General features: G+C 50.6%; 1 protein-coding gene across 1 annotated transcript in view; it reads left to right on the forward strand.

Annotated features, from left to right (window-relative positions):
• Positions 1–17,180, forward strand: part of LOC142000726 (protein-arginine deiminase type-1-like) — a 40,065-nt gene extending 22,885 nt beyond the window's left edge. The window contains exons 6-16 of the mRNA XM_074975214.1: positions 644–769; positions 2,765–2,943; positions 4,750–4,853; positions 5,626–5,749; positions 6,647–6,754; positions 9,344–9,495; positions 12,052–12,196; positions 13,643–13,736; positions 13,818–13,897; positions 15,998–16,123; positions 16,947–17,180. Of these exons, the coding sequence (XP_074831315.1) occupies positions 644–769; positions 2,765–2,943; positions 4,750–4,853; positions 5,626–5,749; positions 6,647–6,754; positions 9,344–9,495; positions 12,052–12,196; positions 13,643–13,736; positions 13,818–13,897; positions 15,998–16,123; positions 16,947–17,180 (1,472 nt within the window). The remainder of the gene's footprint in view (positions 1–643; positions 770–2,764; positions 2,944–4,749; positions 4,854–5,625; positions 5,750–6,646; positions 6,755–9,343; positions 9,496–12,051; positions 12,197–13,642; positions 13,737–13,817; positions 13,898–15,997; positions 16,124–16,946) is intronic.
• The last annotated feature ends 3,543 nt before the right edge of the window (positions 17,181–20,723 follow it).

The following is a 20,723-nucleotide window of genomic DNA, read 5'->3' on the forward strand; positions in this document are numbered from 1 at the left end:
TTTCAAGGCTTGAGCTTGAAAACCTCAACAGGTCACTGTAAGAAACTACTTGTCTTCACTTTCAAGGCCGTTCACAACATATTCCCCCCCCCACCCCCCCATCATCTCTCATCCAATAGCAAAAGGTTGACTCCCACCTCCAATCAGCCCATGATGCCAGCCTCCTTCACCCACTTGCTAAATTTTCAAACCAGCACCTTCATGCTTTCTCCCAGGCAGCCCCCTCACGCTTGAGAGAAGGTCCTTATAGACATCCTCAAAAATTAGTTAGTCTCTAAGGTGCCACAAGTACTCCTTTTCTTTCTTCAAAACTAACTCATTCTCCTGCTTCAAACCCTCCTTAAAACTCCCCTCTGGCAGAAAGCCTACAGAAAACTGGACAACGGGTGGGCTGCTGGTGTTCTGAGATCACTGCCTGTCATTATGACCAATGTTGTTTCATTGTTTGCTTGTATTCCGCCCATCTGACCCATCTGTGGTCGCTTGTCTCATACTTAGACTATGAATTCTTTGCAGGGCAGGCAGCGTCTCTTTGTTCTGTGTTTGTATAGCTCCTAGCACCATGGTCCATGACTGGGGCGTCTAGGCATTATGATAATACAAATAATAACAGCGGCTAATGCCGATATCTTCTCTTTCCAAGATCTTCAAGACATGTCACTTATGATCCTGAGGATCCAAGGACCCAGTGCCATCTTTGCTGACTACAAGTTGGTTCTTCATGTTTCTGTGTCCGATGTGGATAAAGTGAGAGTTTTCCATGCCAGTGGTGAGCATTTAGCCTTCCTGTCTATCTAGGGGCTTGGGTGGCCCCATCACCAGAAAATCGAGCCACTCACATATATTAATGAGTTTAGCTGGAATTTGCTTGAGTGCCTAAATGAACTAGGATGGCTAAGCAGAACTAGACCAAAAACAGATGTTTTGATTTGCTGAAAATTGCTAAACATAAAAAAATAGATTTGAGTCAAATGAAATGTTTAATTCAACCCCAAATAAAATGTTTATTTCATTTTTGAACATTTTCTAACGTTTGGAAAAAACTTTGAAATAAAATTAAAGGACATTTCAAACCAGAAAAGTCATTTTGAATCAGAAAACTGAAAAGTTTCATTTTGAAAAGGTCAAAATCCGGAACTGTGCGGGTTTGTTTGACCGAAAACAATTCAGTGAAAATTGACACAAATTGGCAACACGCTTCAGTGTCACCCAATCTGGATTTTTTGCTGGAAAACAGTTTTGGCCCAAAAATGTCCCCCCAGTTCAACTCCTAAGACTTTGTTCCACTGTCTGTTTCCGATATCAGCACGAAGCAGGAAAGTACCAACCCTAACGGAGGCGCTTAGAAATTAAGGACCAGACTGGGAAATGCTTTACGCTGCCAACAGTCCCCCTTCTTGTGTGAATAACTGATCAGCAGGGTGAGCAAGGGGTTTAACGCTGACCCCGCTACCTCGCTCAGGGACAAGGAGTCTGTGGGAATGTATACACTAGGAGCGAGGGGCGTGACTGCCAGCTCGCACAGACAGACTCACGCTCCCCCTCGTTGAGTTAGCATGCTAAAAATTGCAGTGTAGCTTCAGCAGCATGGGCAGAAGCATGGGCTCAGCGCCCGAGTACAAACCCGTAGGGACGTACACCGGGCAGCTCCCCCCAGCCGCCATGGCTACGCTCCTGTCTTCTAGCAAGCTAGCTCAGACAAGAGCTAGCACAAGTATTTCTGCATGAACTGGGAATCCCGCCCCTAGCGCATAGTCTAGACGTACCCTGTGGCTGAGCCAGAAACAGAATCCATCTCTCCGGAGCCTTAGCTACAAGACCATCCTTCCTCCATGGCAGTCTCGACGTCCAGTGATCTGACAACACACTTGGAGCATAACTCTACAGCTCTCAACAGTCAATATCGTTCTACTTCTGCTTTCTCTGGCTTTGTAATCATCCTGATAATTTAGGCGTCTGTGTCATTTTACTTTCCTGTTCCATCGACTCATTTTTCCTGTACAATTTGATGTCCTCCGATTTCAAAGGTATTTCCTGTCCTCTGAGCATCTCTGCATTCCCTTGCATTAGCCCTTTTAGAAGATCAGGTTACAAGACAGTTAGTGTTATTAAAAAGAAGAAGAAGGCTTTGTTTGAAATTTCAGAGGGCAAGGTCTGCTTCTCACACCAGTTCGTCTCCAATGATGAACGGCGTTTGACGTTCCATTAGGCATTTCTAAGCGCGCCTGGGGCAGGCCTGACTGCCTGGAGAGCCCAAATACATAAGAGTGGTGGGCATTGCTCTGTAATATGACTGCCAGCCCACCCACCCCACCAAATCATGATGCAAGTCAGTTTTTGCAGGACAAACTTCAGAGGGGGGCAGTGTGACCCAGGGGAACAAATACAAGGCTAGTATCCAAGATTGCCCAAGTTCTAATCCTGCCACTGACTTATTGCATGAACTTGGGCACGACACTTAGATCAAAGCTGGGTACCTCGCTGGGCAAACAGATTCTTATTTCAACACCTAAATCCATGGCTGAGTGCAGAGCCCCTGCAGCTCCCATCCAAAATGAGGCCATGGATTTAGGGAGCCAACTTTAGACAACTCACACTTGAAAGTTTTGGCTCCAGGGTATACAAAGGAATATTAACTGTATCCACTGGATAATGCAGGAGACTCTCTCCTTTGGTATACACCACCTTCCCCTGGCTGCCCCATCCACTCCAGTGTGTGAAATGTCCCGGTCACACTGTGGTGTGCATTCCTTTGTGTTCCTAGGCAGCGGCTCACTCGCCCAGTATGAGCATGTGCTGGGTTCGGATAAACTCTCCTACGTAGTGGATCGTCCCAGTGGACAAGAAGAGGAAACCTTCTACGTCGAGGGATTAGCCTTCCCGGACGCTGACTTCTCAGGGCTGGTTTCCTTCAGCGTCACCCTGCTAGAGGTCTCCGATAAGGTACAATACACTCTTGGACTATGGGCAGTACAGAGAGATGCTTCTAACTGCAGCGCCTTTCAGCCAGTGGAAGGATGATCACATAGGGAGGCAAGGCTCAAGGACACTGCCCTCACGGGGTTCCCCAGGCCAGCGTAGTCCCCTTGCCCCGGAGGAGGTTTTCGGAAAGACCAAAAGGCTCAGACAAATCAGAAACAACCCTGAATTTCCAGCCTTCCAGCTCTGGCTATGGCTTTCATTGCGTTGAACAAGGGTTCCCAGAACCTGAGCTTCTGGTCAGTTGCTCAGAGAGGAACCTTCCCTTGGGAGCACTTTTTGAGCACATCAGGAAGCATAAGACAGAATAAAGTCAATTAAACCAGCCTCTCCCAGATGCCCCATGAGGTGGGCTGGCCTGTGACACTCATCTACCCTCTGCAGCCAAATCTGGCACCCATCGGGGTCTCCGTGAAGAGAACCTGCTGTACCCCCAATCAATAACTTTCCCCTGGACAGTTTGGTGCTATCCATGGCTCTCCCCTCGAGCCCTCTTCCGGCTGAAAGGATGGGGCTGCTGACTGAACCCTGCGTCTGAATGACCATCGTTTTAAAGGGCCGTACACACTACAATGTTTTATTGCGTTTGTTGCCAGCTTGTGATGTGATTAGGGATCTGTGTTTGTCACAGAGGTTGCAGGAAGTCACGGAGGTCATGTTTGTCACGGGAGCGACTGCAGCTCTGTGGCTCCCGGCAGCGATCTCGGGGCGGCCAGGGCAGTGGCTGGCCCCCAGGGGCTTCCCCCGCTCGGTGGTGGCCGGAGTGGCAGCGAGGCCCCCAGGGCTTTCCCCCCCCCGGAGGCTGGAGCGGCAGTTGGGCCCCCGCCCCACAGCTGGTGCCATGGGCCCCCCAGGGCTCCCTCCCTGTAGCTGGTGCCACGGGCCCCCTGGGATTCCTTCCCGAGATTCAATCAAGGGTATTTATGGTTTATGTCATGGACAGGTCACGGGCCATAATTTTTTTGTTTCTTGCCCGGGACCTGTCCATGACTTTTGCTAAAAATACCTGGGATTAAATCGCAGCCTTAGATGTGATGGAGGGGTCCCGGGTATACACGCGGCAGTTAAGGCCCGGCTCCTAACCACATTCGTGTTTCGACATTGCCAGGGCTAGAGATGAGCTCAGTTACACCAGGACAAAGTGTCGTTACTGTGCAGTGTAGACAGGACCTCCTGACCACGTCTATGTAATTAGGCTAGCCAGGCCCCCCAACAGAGAGGAACCACATTCAGCACATGTTAAACCAACTCAGCTTTCCCTGCTGAGCCCTTCCAAAACTCAGACTGGGGTTTCACCCTCTTTTCCCATGGGAAGGGGCTTTGAGTGGCACTGGAGAAGACCGCTCCCTTCCGTGGGTAACAGAAGGGGTTAAGAAAAAGCCATGAAAGTGGCCAGCGCCCCCTGCACCCTGTGTGGAGATGGCGTCATAAGCGAAGTGGCAGCCATGGATCTAACCATTGGGTGGCCCTCCTTAGCTGCACACTTGCAGTTTAAAGGCGTTTCTTGCCAGGAGCTCTCCGTCTTCTGCTCAGCTTGCTCTGCAGTTCAGTTCCCGGAAGTCCTGTCACTGCTGCGGTGCGCCTAGTGGAGAGTGGCGCACAGTTGGCTTCTGAGTCCTTCGTTTTGGAGCCATCCTGTTAGCCAGCAGCCGTGAATGGGGCATCTATCTAGGTGCTCAGCAATCTTGGACGCGAGTCCTTTTGCCCCTTCAAAGACCGGGTTTTGCTTTCGCTTGGCGCTCAGTGATTTTCATCTCTTGTTGCCTGTAGAACGCGCCAGACACCCCGGTTTTCACAGACACCGTGGTCTTCCGGGTGGCCCCATGGATAATGACGCCCAACACCCTGCAGCCTTTGGAGGTTTTTGCCTGCAGGTGAGAGTGATACAAGTCATACGACTGATCATTTCAGTCACCAGTCTGTCGTAGGGTGGGGTGGAGTCACGCTGCTTCCATGGCTCAGAGGAGCACAGTGGGAACATGTGTATCACACTCACACAGCGTCCCGGTACAATGACCCTCTACCGCTACCAACTACAGACTTACTCCTTTACTTCAAGTGTGCTACGGCGCTGAAGCCTGGATGCAGATTCAAACCATACTGGTGCCCCTAGGATGGTACAGTCGGCTCCCCTCCCTGCATCCGGCCATCTGCTGTTTGTGGGGCAATTTGTGTCCTTGGGGATGTATGGAAGGGACAGTCCCTGAGCTTCGTGACAGCAGAAACTGCAATTGTCCGTGGCACCCAGGGGAAGATTCTCCTTGAGTCTTGCCCCCCGTCCCCTCCCCTCTCTTCCCTTTCCCTCCCCAAGGACAATCTAGCCCAGACTGCAGGGGAAGCCGTGTTGCAGGCTTGCTCTCCTGTTCTCCAGGTGCCCCGGTCCAAATGTTGAAGAACCTGGACCTGCTGCCACTGGCATCCATTGAAATAGGTTGAGCATCAAGGCCCCATTTGTCATGTTGCCGTTTTGCAAAGTTCCTCCTTCCACGCGAGCTAAACTCACAACATTTAACAAACAGAGCAGCCTGTGAATGGGGAGCGCAGGGCACGGTTTGGTTTCTGGCTGGGTCCCCGTGACCCATTCCCCATAACGAATTGGCCCCTCTGCTCCATTTAGGTCCCTCTCTTTACTCATTTTCCTTCCAGCATGGAAAGAGACTCAAACCCTAATGGGGACTTTTTGGAGGCTCTGAGAGCCCTGGTGAGGAAAGCCAACTGCAAGCTGACCGTCTGCCCTGAGGTCGAAAACCGACACGACCGCTGGATCCAGGTAATAATACATGACTCTTACCTAACACTTTTCATCAGTAGATCCCAAAGCGCTTTATCATGATCTCCATTTTACTGATGGGGAAACTGAGGAACGGGGAGGCAAAGTGATTTGCCCAAGCTCACCCAACAGGCCAGAGACAGAGCTGGGAACAGAGCCCAGGTCTTTCAAGTCCCAGGCCACTGCTCAGGCCATTAGAACACACTGCGTAGCCCATCACTGTGTCAACACTGCTTCCTCAAACCCCAAATCGAGCCAACAGGGACTAGGAGCCTTATATGGGGCCAGAATCACATAAATAAAACTGGCGACGTTCATCAGTAGGTGGCGTTTTGATCAGCGGTTGGCTACTACGGCAATCGGGACGGTACAAATGACGCCAGATAGGTAGCTAGACCCTGCCAACCGCCCCTTCGCTGTCTCAGCAATGACTCTCTCAGCTGGCATTACCCAAGGCATCATTTTGCAGGCACTGGGGGAGAAAGGAAAACCACGCCCCCTTGTCATGGGGGGCCTATTTCATACTTGTGATCCTCTGCTTAGTTAACGCAGCCTGAAGGGGAAGGACGAGGGTTCATAGGCCCTGCAGGAACAGCATGGATTAAGGATGGGATTGAAGGAGGAGAGAGTAAGGTTTGGTGTATACAAGCGTAAGCCACTGGTGAGCAGGTATTATAGGCCCCCCTGGAATTGTTGCAGCCCCCAGCTACGTGTGCAAGCTCACGTCGTAGCAGCTCTGGAGAGCTGCAGTTCAATCCCCGGCGTGTCCACCACCAGGGGAGCCATCACCCAAATACCCCCCATGCACGCTTAGCCCGCACCACCCGGTCCCGCTAGTCAGCAACTGATAGCACTGCTGCTGTAAGAGACCTCCTCCCCGCTTTCTCCCCACAACAGGACGAGATGGAGTTTGGCTACGTGGAGGCTCCCCACAAGATGTTCCCCGTGGTCTTCGACTCCCCCCGGGACAGAGGCCTGAAGGATTTTGCTTTTAGAAGGATTCTGGTTAGTAACTATTTTTTTAAACGGCCGAGAACAGACTCTCTCCAGGGTGTTCCTGATCCTGGGGCGAGGTTTGGCCGCTCAGTGTCATCCAGTCTCTTAAACAGAACAGAAGGACTTGTGGCACCTTAGAGACTAACAAATTTATTTGAGCATAAGCTTTTGTGAGCTACAGCTCACTTCATCGAGTCTCTTGGAGCTCACCGCCCTGGAGAGGGGCTGTTGCTCATTTGGGGGCTGCTTGGCGGGTTCCTTCTGACTTTGGTGAGTTTACTTGTCAGGTGTCCAACATGTGCAGATTAAAAGCTTCAAATGCAGAAGCACCATTCAGCACACATTAATTCCAGCACACGGCCGATAAGCAACTAGCATCCATTAAAGCACCATTGCTCTAACCCTCAGAAAAAACCTGCCACTTGCAATAGCTGAGTCTGACAATCAAACGCAGGGCAGCAGTCTCCTTTTGCTTACCTCCATTGTACAGGGCCACAACCGCACTGACTACAGTGGAATCACTCCCAGTTTAGCCTCTAATGTCCCAGTTTGATGCCAGAGGACGGAATCACTCGTGTTTTACATCTGGCTTCACTCCCTGCAAGGCCTGAACCTACAGACTCAGCAGGAGAGTTTGCCCTGGATGGCTGGTTCTAAACAACGCCAACCATCAACCACTATGTCCCCCCCCCCCCGCCCCTCCTCCCCCCCCAGCCTTTCTGCATAGGCTTCTCGCTGGAAAAAAAATCTCCGTCTTACTGCAACGGAGCCATCCTCCAGAAAGGGCTAGAAAGCCCGGCTGTTCAAGGATCAATCCAAATGGCACTTTGCTGAACACAAGACCAAGCCCTGGGCAAAGTTAGAAGCAGAATCCGGCTGCAGAGTTGCTTTGCTCTTTCCTTTCGCACTTACGTTACACAAAGCAGAGGCCTGGCCACTCTGACCTGCGGGGGAAGTTGGTGGGCGTGTTCTGCGATGCCGCCAGGTGCATTTTGCTCATGGAGACTAGACTAACTTTCTACGTCCTGGGATGGGAGGAAGGGGGCTTGTGACTACGGATCTTTATACCCTCCCACACAGCACCCCACCTGTGCCAGGAACACAGCCCCACATTGAAACTGCCTGACCTTCGATTGATTTGGTCTCATATTCTTGGCTGTTGTGTTCATGGGCGGTTGGTGCTGGGGGCTCCATATTCTGTCCTCGCCTGGGGCCGCTAAGGGGGCCGCTTGTTTTGATGGCTAAAACAAAAGCACTTTTTTAAAAAAGGTAGGGGAGGGGATCCCGGGGGGGGGGGGGGAAGCTCCACTGGAGGGGGATGATTGGATAAAACTAAAAAGGGGGTGGAGTCAAGGGACTATAAAGCTGATTTCCAACAAGCTAGGTACATCAAGCCAATGCAAGTGTTAGTTCAGATTAGAGCGGGGGGAAGTGTGTGATGAATTTGTATGTGTGTGTGTGTGTGTGTGTGTGAATCAATTATTTGCTGTCAGTCACGAAGATGATGAAGAGTCAGTGGGGCAATCAAAGCGCAAGAGTGACTTTACAGCCAGGTGCTTGGGGCATGTCCAGAGGATGAGGGAGATGCAAGTTTAGATCTCTGTTCTGATGACTTATTTAATTTGTCATGCAGAGTGGAACAGCAGTGGGGGGAAGTGAGCAAGAGTAAGGAAGAAAACCCGGCCTGTGGCTTAGTGGCTGGGCTGCTCTCTAGCCCTGTAAGAGACCTGAGTTCAAACCCCTTCTCTACAGCAGGCAATGTAAAGCCCTAACCCCAGGTTTCTCACATCCTGGGTGAGGTCCTGGGCTGAGAGTTATAAGGAGACAAGCTCCTCCTCCATGTGTTTTGTGAATCTTGGCTTCTTGTTAAAATGCCCCCAAATTGAATGAAAATTGGAGATAGGTCAAAGGAAATGTGTCGCTCCACCCCACACAAAATGTTTTGACTTTTCGATTCACCAAAAATTCTGGAAAATCTTCATTTTCCGTTCAACCTGAAACAGTCCTTTTTTCAATTTTCTTTGGAATTGCCAGTGAACTGAAAAATCCATCATCTGCCCAGCTGCACTCATAAACCCTGCTAGGGCTAGTCATGAGAGGGAGTCAGAGAGCCAGGCGGGACCAGTGTGGGTTAAACTAGCCCAGCCCAGCTCTTTCTATGTTGCTTCTTGTTGACTTACACCCCTCCCCAGCTGGGAACAAAAGTCAAGAACTCCTGGGAATGGATGGGGCATGTTCTACCACTTCAGAGAGGTGCCAAAGTGTGGCTCTGGATCTAGTATTATATGGTTTCGCAAAGGAGGTTGAATGCTTACCCTCCAATGATAGGTTTTATTGGGGTGAGGCACGATTGGTTGAAAGGAACAGTGCCCCCTCCTGGCAGGGTTTGGAGAGGAGCGGATTTCCTTGCCTGGAAGACTGGCTCCTCTGCTCTTCCACATGGCCGGCCTGGGTGAGGATTCTTTTAGATGGGCAGGTCAAGCCTTTAGCACATGTTCTGACAGCAGCTGCATGGGCGCAGGCAGGATTGCAGCTCATCACCGCAATGAAGAGCGCGTCTAACTGGACGGTGCATTGTGTTGTTCTCGTCCCCAAAAGGGCCCTGATTTTGGCTACGTGACCCGAGTACCTCCTTACGGACACGTCTCCAGCCTCGACTCCTTTGGAAATCTGGATGTCAGCCCTCCGGTGACGGTCCAAGGGAAGACGTACCCGCTGGGAAGGATCCTCATTGGAAGCAGCTTGCCCAGGTGAGGGAGGAGCATGAGTTGGGACTTTTAGGCCTCCTACACTGAGGTCTTGGTGTGTGAGAGGATTAAAGGTGCAGCTAGCGGAATAAAGACGCCAGGGGGGAAAGCTCCCGAGGGGGGAATTGGAGGGGAAATTTGCAGATGCAGGTAGCTTAATAGCTTACTACTAAGGCCTGCAGGGGTGCGACCTTCCCCCTACAACCAACATGGTCAGCCTGCTGCCGAATTGCTGCTTGAGCCTCGAAAGCAGCAGAGAGAATTTTCACGTTCCCTCTGCTGCCTGTCACTGCAGCTGCTTCAAGTCTGTTATCGTCTCCTTAACATGGAAGAGGTGTTTTTAACCACGTGGAGATGCAATGTCTGAGCCCCATTCTGCACAGAGACATTAATGAAGCCAGAGGAATTTATACCCCACCCCTCCGACCGTCTCTATCATGCAATGGGAGGGGATGGGCAACAAGATCATACCCTGCTGTTCCTAGCTAGTGACCATGCTTGTACGGCTCCCGTCACCACAGTATCTGAGCATCTTACAGGGGGGAGGGATAGCTCAGTGGTTTGAGCATTGGCCTGCTAAACCCAGGGTTGTGAGTTCAATCCTTGAGGGGGCCATTTAGGGATCTGGGGCAAAAATTGGGGATTGGTCCTACTTTGAGCAGGGGGTGGGACTAGATGGCCTTCTGAGGTCCCTTCCAACCCTGATATTCTATGATTGATTCTATTTATCCTTACAATGCTGCTGGGAGATGAGGCAATGCTATGGCCCCATTTTACAGATGGAGACCGGAGGCAGGGAGAGCCAAAGTGACTTGCCCAGGGTCACAGGGGATGATTGTGGCAGAGCAGGAAGCTAAAGACTGGTCAGCCCAGGCTGGCATCTGAACCACCAAGCCATCCTTCCTCATTGGCCAGTATTGCCCCTCGTTTCAATGGAGCGCACTTCCGTGGCCTGCAGTTTGCAAGGCTTGCCAAACCATGTATATTTGAACACACAATCTTAGGCGCCAGCCATCCCCAGAGCTAATAGACTTGAAGACCCTGGAGTGCATGTTGATAGAACATGGTAGCAGCAGGGGAAGAGCCTTATCTAATCCGACCGTCCTGAGTTACAGGAATAGGAAGTCTCCTGGAGTGCTCTTATTTAACAAACTTCTGAGGTCACGTTTGCTCAGAGACGTGTATCTCCAAGCACCACCTACAGGTGTTCTGTCCAAGGAAGCAGGTCAAGGCTCATCTCACCACCTCCACTGTTATCAGCCTGTGTAACAAGGTAATATACTTACAGTGAGGGCTGGTGGATAGTAAAGCATAAGTGGAGGAAGAAGTGATTCCACTTACTTTCGTTATATGGACAGAGAATGGGATCCCTGCCTGCTGACCTAAGAGACACCTGTTATCCCACCAAGAAAGCATTCTGCTTTGAACCTGCCCTTTGAATGAAGCTGAGCCAAGCCCAGCAAGGGCTGCTGGGAAACTCTCAGCAAGCTGGCAGCTCTGCAGTGTCAACAGATCCTGGTGACATTGTCAGTACCAGGGTCTGGAAGAACAATCCTGCTTCTTGCTGCGGAAGAATTCACCAGCCATGATGTTCGGCTAGAGGAAGGACCAGAGTGGAAGTCTGGTTTTTAATATCTCCACCCTAAGAGTTGGAGCTGGCCTCTGTGACTTTAGAATGGCTTGAACCAAACCCCCCTGATCAAGACACCGCCAAACGATGGAGACATTTGGATCTGAGTTCTGCAGCTTGGGCCCATTTCCCAGTTTGAGCAATGGAAATATTATTGATCTGCGACCCTTCCTTGCTCTGAGTCGCACCGATCTGGATAGTGCCGTTGATCCGAGTGGGACGGCTAGCATGGATAAATGCTACTCAGTGGATTGAGAGTGGGACCTAAATTCCCCATGTAATAAAGTCATTTGAACTCCCCTGTGCATGTCAACCTATTAGAGACTGAAGCTAAAATATAGAGTTTAGGGGCTTGATTCCTCATTGGCTTGCATCCATGCAGTATCATTTCCCCCAGTGCATGAGTACAAGCTGCTACCATTCTGATGTCTACACCCGTTTTGCACTGGTGGGAATGACCCCACAGATTGCCGGGCAAGGGAGAGGCAGGCCTTAAACAGGAAAAGAGGGACGGCTCAGAAAAGGTTAAAGGCCTGGAGTGAGTGGAGGCTGGTTTGCTCTGCTCCGAAAGACTGGTGACTTGAACTCAGCAGCTGTTCCGGGCAGCCAGTACAAGGCGGTTCAGCTAAAACAAGAGGGCTGAGATGTCCTTTGTGTAATAAAGAACCCTGCTTTACAAAGCAGTCTGTTCACTGAGACAAACAGCCCCCTCCCCCCGAATCTGGCCTGGCGTTTACGTGGGACAGTCAATGGAATAGCATTACCAGCACAAACTCAGGCATTTGGAAAGGTCAAGCAAAGGCAGTCTCAGAATAGCAGCGTATTGACAATTTTTATCAAGACACAGCTAGTTACGAGGGAGGGTTGCGAGTCGGGACTTCTGGGACTGATACGAACTCCTGTGTTCTCCCCTCTGTCTGAGTTCTCAGGTCGGGCGGCCGGAGGATGACAAGGGCCGTCAGGGACTTTCTCTATGCCCAGAAGGTGCAGCCCCCCGTGGAGCTCTACTCTGACTGGCTGAGTGTGGGTCACGTCGATGAATTCCTGAGCTTTGTCCCGGCCCCCAATAGGAAGGTACCACTCCCCAGGTGACGTTTCTAACCAGCCCTTCCCTCCCTTCCAGTCAGGCATGGTGCTTGGAGAGCATTCTTCATCTGCGCCTCTGGAAGCAATTTACAGAGGTTGGGAAGCATTCCTCCCATTTGATTGATGGGGAAATCGAGGTAGATGGGGAGGGGAAAGTGACTTGCCTGAGGTGAAATGGTGAGTCTGTGGCAGAGCTGGGAATAGAAAATGCATCTCCTACCTCCCAGTTTGGTGCCCTACCTACTAGACTGTACTGTCTCCTTTTAGAGGGGGAGAAGTCACAGAACATGTGTCTATAATAGTTACACTCTTGCAGTAACTTAGTCTGTAAGCCACATGGATGTACTTTTGGCTGTGTTCCTGTTATTTTGGGCTTGCATAATCCTCTCCACACATACTCTGAATTCCTCTAGTGCCTTTCACCTGAGACTCTCGATGGTCTCTGTATACATCAAATAAGCCCCGCAACCCCTCTGTTAGGATGGGTAAATAGCATGGCCATTTTACAGATTAGGAAAACTGAGGCAGAGGAAGCGACTTGTCTGAGATGACACACTGACTTACCTCAAGGGATAGCATCATGTAATAATAACAACATATATTTGTAAAAGAAAGTCTCTTTGCCTCTGTTACCTGATTCTCTTTGGGACCGTGTACAGCTCCAAGCACATGGCTGCATCCTGATTCTACGATCACTTCAGCAGAACTAGGCTCGTTACACTTCTGGTTCCGAATGCAGATTTTCAGCCCAATTGCCTTTCATTTTTCTCATTCTTCCATGGGCAAAAAAGCTTCCAATTCCCTGATATTCCACTGTCTCTCATGGGGGGAGGGAGGAGGAAGAAATCACACGAAATGAAGAGGAATGTTCTAGGAAGTTTGGGTTAGATGCACATGGTTTTAATTCTAATGTATATTTCAGCAGTGCTGAAACCCCCCCAACTATAGTTGGGGGCCAGCTGTACCTGCGCAAGGTGACAGAAAATCCTGCCCCAAATCATACGCAATCTAGATAAGGCAGGTGGGGTGGAACAGACAAGTCTGCAGCAGAGCTGGGGCTAGAACCCACGTCTCCTGATTCCTAGGCTACTGCCTGGTCCATTGCCTGGATGTACTAGACCACACAGCCTCCTGTGAGGGTCTTTTTTGGCTCCAATTTCCCCAGTGCTGCTTCCGTTGGTTCAGCTCCCCCAGAGATAGCAACAGTGGGCACTCTAGTGTAGACAGGATTCTGGCAGCCATTGGTGTTCTCACCATGCTCAGAGCAGGTCTGCGTGAGGCAACGCATCAAGTGCCGGTGAACACCAGTTCCCCAGCTTCAGGAGCCCTCACACCATTGTGTCACCAGTGAGGCTGAACCAGTGAGATGAGAGATCTCGGAGGAAGAAGTCTAATGTAGACAAGGCCAGACACTGACTGACTCTCTCCGTTAAGGGTTTCCGGCTGCTCTTGGCCAGCCCCGATGCCTGCTACAAGCTGTTCAAGGAGAAACAGAGAGAGGGGAACGGCAACGCGGCCCAGTTTGCTGGTGAGTGGCTCAGTCAGGATGCCTTTGGCACTCACAGAGGCCGTCTGGTGGTTCTCACTTGCTGTATTCCTTTCCTCCCAGGGCTGGATAATGTGAAGACCATAACAATAGACGAGATGCTGGCTGATAAGACCCTGAGGAGTGACAGTGAATACGTGCAGGTAGGAGTGGGGAAGAGGGAAGGCCTGAAAAAGACCCCAGTAATACCAAATGCAGCACCCTAGAAGTCCTATGGCTCCTCCCTTACTGAAGGAGCATGCATCCTCCTGCAGCTTGAGCAGATCAGCTCATGGGCTTTGTCCCAGAATCACCTTGGATGTGATCCATGAAGAGGCAGAGGTGTGACTGTGGGCGTGAAGTTCATGAATTCCACCACATGCAGGGGGTCAGCTACCCATACTGAGTAATGCTCTTCATCATCATCACGGCACACCCCAAAAGGAGGTCGTCTCCTTGCAGATCAAGACCACCCCGGTTGATCTCTAGCTAAGTCCTTAAGATGGTCTAGTTGGATGGTCAGATTATGTCCATCTTCTCAAATTAACCTCAAAATTCCCCATCTCCTCTGTGACTCGAGGTGCCTAGGGTAGCCCACACTGAAAATGCCAAAGTCAGGGCAGGCTGCTCCCCGAACTGGTGGTTAACACTGTAGTTGGACTCACCAACCAGTCACAAACTGTGCTCCTGATCCCCCACACTGGTTATCAAGAAGCCAACCAAAAAGAAATCAGCCCCCTTTCTTGCATACCGGTCTCAGGCTCCCAATCAGCAAATAGGTCCAGTAAAGTGAGAAGTTATTTAAAACTCTACTCACTATACAAAATGTTCTTCTGATCCCCAAAGGGCCAGCCGTATTACCAGATCAATACTAGTTTAGATCTTACCCAAAATATCACGCTGCCAGCCAATCCTTTTGTATCTAAAACTAAACGTTTATTATAAAAGAAAGGAAAAGAGAAGAGAGTTGTTAAATGGTCAAAGCAATCAGATACATAATATGACTTCAGAGTCCGTATATCAGGTTCATAGCAGCATTGGTGAGTTAGCTGGCTTGCAAAGTCCCTCTGGGACACACCCAAAGCTTGGATGGGTCTATCAGTCCTTTGTTTAAAGCTTCAGATTGTAGAGAAGTTACTCCAGAGGTGAGACGCAGGAGTGAAGACAAAATGGAGAAGAGGCAGCTGCCTTTTTATATCCTTTGCCATGTGGCTTGAAAATCCTTTGTCCCAAACACAAACTCACAGCACATGGGCATGGAAAAGCTCTTGGTGTCCCTGTCCACAGGCATGTCCTTGTCCCTACATGTCCTGCTGACTCATAGGGGTAGCTCCTGGCTTCTCAATGGGCTCATTGTACAGCTGATTGTCCTTGGTGGGCCATCAAACAGGCTAGATAGTGCTGATGCCAATCTGTCTGGGGGCGTCAGACAGATTGCAAAACACAAGTTTGAGACACAGCTATATCACACATATTTATAACTCATGATACATACCTATAAACAAGATGATCATACTTAGCAAAGCATAACTTCTCCACTGATACCGTACATGGCATATCTTGTAAGATTCATAGCAATTTTGTAATATCGGTATCAATAATATTATAAATGGCCATACAGCATCACATCCTCTCCCTAAAGACCACATATGCGACATGTCTGAGGGAGAGAATCTTTTATAGCAAAGCAAGGGGAGATTTCGAGTGGATAGCGAGTTACAACCTTCACTGCTGTAACAGCGGCTTCAGAACAGGTGCTGCGTAGACAGGAGAGCAGAAAAGCCCGGGGAAGACCAGCTGCAAGGGAGCAGTGGTTTAAAGCATCTAATGGTACAAAAGCAGCGGAGACCATGGTATCTGGTGTCAGGGGGCCATGGCGACAACATTCCGGGGGAGTCCCAGTGCGGACCGGGCAGAATGAGAGGCTCCAGGGGTCCTGATCCAAAGCGCATTGATCTGAACGGGAATCTTTCCATTGAACACAATGGGCTTTCAATCAGGTTCCTCATGGAGTTGCTATGTTGTGTCCAGTTGCTTTAAGCTGAGAACAGGGATGAACTGTACAGTGATTCCTGACGACATCTAGAAGGGGTAGAATCTTTGCCCTGGGAAATTAACGTATCCCAATAAAACTCCTCCTCATACAGAATTACCTGCGCGTTTGTCGCTGCAAATCACTAGCAGCAGAAATACAGCGCCTTCGCTCCACTCGTCCCAACTGGCCCGTAGTCACCTCCCTCCTCGCCAATCCTTTCTTCCCCCAGAGCTGCATTGACTGGAATCGACATGCCCTCAAGGAGGAGCTGGGACTGACTGAGCAAGACATCATTGACATCCCTCAGCTGTTCGTGCTGAACAGTTCTCGAGCGGACGCTTTCTTCCCAGACATGGTGAGGGGACCGTCCTGCTCATGCAGTTGCTTCTCATTTCTGTCCCATCCTCTGCATTGCCCAACAGGCTCCTATTCCCCACTTTGCTTCCCCCTGCCAAGCACTCAGTCCTTATCTTCCATAATGTCCCTCTCTTCCCTGCCTTTCTCCTTCCCCCTGGTGACCTCCTGGAACTCATTCAGCTCCCATGCTGTCAGAGAATGGGTCTCAGACAGGAAGCGAGACCTCCCCGCTAAATGCAGGAAGGTTGAAAGCAGAACTGAGCAAATGACAGATTTTTCAGTTCTGTGGTGATTTAGAAAAGTCAGGGGGAAAATCGTTTTGGGTCGGACCAAAAAGAAAATTATTGACGTTTTCAGCAAAGAGTAAACAACAATGGTTGAGGGGTTGAAGGAAACATTTTGTTCCACTCGAAACGTTTCATTTTGATTTGGATCATTTTTTAATTTTTGAAAAACAACTTAAAAATAAAAGGAAAGGAAATTTCAAAGCAAAGGGTTGTTTCACAATGAAAAATGGAAAAATTTCCATGGGGAAAAAGGCAAAATGAAAAGTTTTGATTTGGGAGGAATTTAAGATTTTTTTTTAAAAAAATGAACAATTCTGTGAAATCAACACAAATCCATAAAACATTTCAATGTCACTGAAACTACATTTTTTAGTTTAAAAAAAGTTTTGGTCGAATAATTGAGACCAGCTCTAGCTAAGAGGATAGGACACAAGCCGGGGTTACACTTGGACCACTGAGGAGATGCCCTGTTTGGGACCACGTCTGGCTGTTGTATGTTCCACAGTCCATCTGTCCCTTTTCTCCTGGCTTCAGGTGAACATGATTGTCTTGGGGAAACACCTGGGCATCCCGAAGCCGTTTGGGCCAATCGTCGATGGACGGTGCTGCCTGGAAGAGAACGTTCGCTCCCTGCTGGAGCCGCTGGGCCTGACCTGCACCTTCATCAATGACTTTTTCTCCTACCACACCCTCTTCGGGGAGATCCATTGCGGCACCAATGTCCGCAGGAAACCCTTCTCCTTCAAGTGGTGGAACATGATCCCCTGAGCAGAGGAGGTGAAGCCCCAACCCGCTGCTCAGCACTAACGAGGGAACATGGGACCAAGTTGATGCTAACAAACTCTGGATAAGGGCTCCTGGAATCTGGCAATCTAAGAAGTTTTGTAAATAAAGAGAACACCATCCAAGGAAGCCCTAGACCCTAAGTTGGAAGCCCTAGACCCTAAGCTAGAAGCTCTATCTAGCATGCCATTCCTTCATTCCTCTAACACACGTTCCTGCCACTGCAATTAGAGCTCAGGTGCTCTTTAGAGGTGCATGCTAATCACAGCTACACATACATAGTGGTACATAATGCACAGCTGCACGGCTCCATTATTCCTCTGCATTTTAATATCCACCACAAACTCACCACCTACAGCGGATCCTGCTTCAGAGCTTGGTGGTGTAGCCATAAGCCTGGTCTCCTCTCCCCCACCACAATGCCTACCCCTGTATCAGTTTCAAAACCTACTAATGTTCCAGTATTATGGTCATCTATTAGGGAGGCCAAACTAGGGAGCCAGGTCTCTTATTCCCAGCTCTACAAGTGACCTGCTGTTTGATCATGGGCAAGTCACTTCCTCTCTCTGTGCCCGTCTGTAAAATACTTCCCCTCCTTCATATGGGGCTTTGAGATCCAGGGCTGAAAAGCCCAATGGTCATGCAAAGTATTATTTTTAAACTATATATCTGGATAGCCAAGGACGAAACGTCTTCCCCCCTAACTTCCCTGGCAGGGCAGTGATTTTTAACTGTCATCAAATCTCATTAAGAGTTTGCACTGCTTCTGGCATGGTGTTGCAGAAAGGCTGCTTAGGGCAACACAGTACATGACCGTGCAGTCAGAATGTGGGCATTTCAGCTAGCATCCAGGGCTTTCTCCAAATGTCTCCTGTTTCCCATGTATTCTTCCATGTTGAATTGTGGATGTTGTAAATTGTTGGTAAGAGCTAATTTATTAATTACTAACTTGCCTCGAGTGTATTTGCACCTTATCGACGCACAGCATGGATTATCAACTGGATTTCACTCAAGACCTTCAAGTGCAAAGCACAATTCTCTGCCACTTGAACCACAGTATGAGCTCCATCAGCTGATAGCAGTAGTAAGCTATTACTGTGACACTTTGGGGGTTCACCCACACCAGTAAGGGGTTGTGTCGCCAGCCTCCCTGTAGCCCTGGGTGCCTCTGTGCTGTGCTCCTTTGGGTCAAAGCCCTGACCTAAGCAGCACTATAACCTCACCATGGCTTCTCCCAGCATGGTTACTCCTGGCAGAGTGACCCCAACAAACCTTCCAGTCCCGAGTCGCCCCCAAACCATCTCCCCTGCAGAGTCCAGTCCCTCTGCCTGGACCCATACAACAGTTCTCAAGTTCGCTGTCTTCAAAGAGACAGAGCCCACCCCAGACTGTTAGTTTGGCTGAGGACTCACACTAAGATACAGCACTGAGCTGGTTTTGTAGTAAAACAAAAATAAGTGTATTAACAAAGAACGGAGGCGAAAGCGATGACGAGCGTGAGTGAAAGAGACCGGGAAGGTTACAAACAGAACACACTTCCTGGCGAGTAAAACCTCGCAAGTTACAGTCTTTGCCTCCCCAGTTTCCTCACCTACCTCATTTTCTCAGCATCCCTGGTCCTCCAGACTAGGGGTCCCAATTCTGACTGGCTCGAAGGGTGCTGCACCCATCATGTCCCCTCACTCATGGATGACAAAATGGCTTTTGCCTCTGCTTGTATCTTCCCAAAGTTCAATTGTTGCTTTGCGTTTTACTAGTCACCACCTAAGTTCCCGCTAAGGTGCGTGGCTGTGCAGGAGGCCACCAAGGGCCGTGCATTTAACTCCCCCAAGCCTCTTCCTCCCAGCTCTGGGGCTGCGGCGGGGAGAGACGCTCTCCCCCAGCCCAGGTGCTGCTGTGAGGAGAGAGAGCTGGGGGGAGTCCTCTCTCTCTGCTGTAGCCCCGGGGTAGCCTGCACCCCATGCCCCTCATCCCTGGCTCCACCTCAGAGCCTGCACCCCCAGCCAGAGGCCTCACCCCCCCCAACACACCCAATCCCTCTGCCCCAGCCTGAGCCCCCTCCTGCACCCTGAACCCCTCATGCCCGGCCCCACCCCAGAGCCTGAACCCCCAGCCAGAGCCCTCACCCCCCTGCACCTCAACCCTCTGCCCCAGCCCTGAGCCCCCTCCCACACTCCGAACCACCACACATCACCTCCATCTTGGTGCAGATAACAAAACTCATTCCGCACATGGATGGAAAAATTAGAGGGAACATTGGACAGTTGCTAGTTTTCCTCCACCACAAACCCCAGTTGTTCCTGGGGGGGTGCCACCTCCATCCCTCGTTGGGGGTGCTCCATGGTCATTTCCCCCCACTTGCTCACCTGACGGCTTTGTTTACCTTGCATGCAAATGTGCTTTTCATTGTCTCAGGTTCCCCCTGGCTTAGTTTACATTGGAGACACAGAACCCGTGAAACCACATTCCTTGGGCTTAAGCCCTGTCTGCCAAACACATCTGAGGAACGGATTGCCAGCCCATCTCTCTAATTCGTTATGCGCCGCCCAGACGCACATCACATGATAGTATGAATGGCCAGCGCGTTACCAGTCGGCCTTCGACACATCATACGATACCTTTTCGATTCAGATGATGACAACAGCGAGTTGGGCAACGAGTGTGCCAGGCCTGATGAGAGTTATGGGGTGCAGGGAGGAATTGAAAATGGGACCTCCCAGGACCGGCTGCTGGGGACAACACTCATTTAACAGCAAGCTCCTGCAGGGTGTTATAGCCTCCCTCTCACTGAACGGGCCCTAAATCACTGGATGCACCATGTGCTTCAAGCCATTTCTCTGCCTTTATTAAATCATCTCCATTCCCAGGCAGCCTCAGGAGACAGAACTCTTGCTCCCCGACAGAGACTGGTCCACCCTTAGCAACATCATGCAGGGGGCGGAATTGCAACCCTGACCGTTGTACAAGTCAATTGCTTTCAGGCCGTTTCCCCAGGAGAACGAATTTTGGCATTTTGGCATCAGTTTTCCAATGAAAAAATGCCTACCATTTCCAGGACGCTCTTTCAGGCGTGACACCCTAATTAGTCTTTCCACTTTAGCTATCCAGTGGTGTTGCTTTAGATTAGCAGTGCCCCCAGCCCTGGAGTGCTGGGCACCACAGCCGCAGAGCCCCCAGCCCCGGAGCACCGGGGGGGACACCTCAGCACCCCCAGCGCTGGGTGGGTGGCTCCAGCACCCACAGCCCCGGAACGGTGGGTGGGCCCCAGTGCCAGGTGGCCCCAGCACCGGCCCTAGCTGCCCTAAGACCCGGGCCGCAGGCTGGCTCGCCATAGCCCCACCCCCAGCCCCAGCCCCCTTTCGGGAAGAGGAGCAGCCTGGGCTGGGGCTATGGGGGAAGAGCGAGAAGCAATAGGGGGCCTCGGGGCGGAGCATGGGCAGGGCCATGCCTGGCTGTTTGGTGAGACTCAGCTTCCCCTGGCCTGCGATACCCGCTGCCCATGGCACAATTCCATGTCACTGGTCCTTG

Source organism: Natator depressus, chromosome 18 (genome assembly GCF_965152275.1).
Source record: "Natator depressus isolate rNatDep1 chromosome 18, rNatDep2.hap1, whole genome shotgun sequence".
NCBI lineage: Eukaryota > Metazoa > Chordata > Testudines > Cheloniidae > Natator > Natator depressus.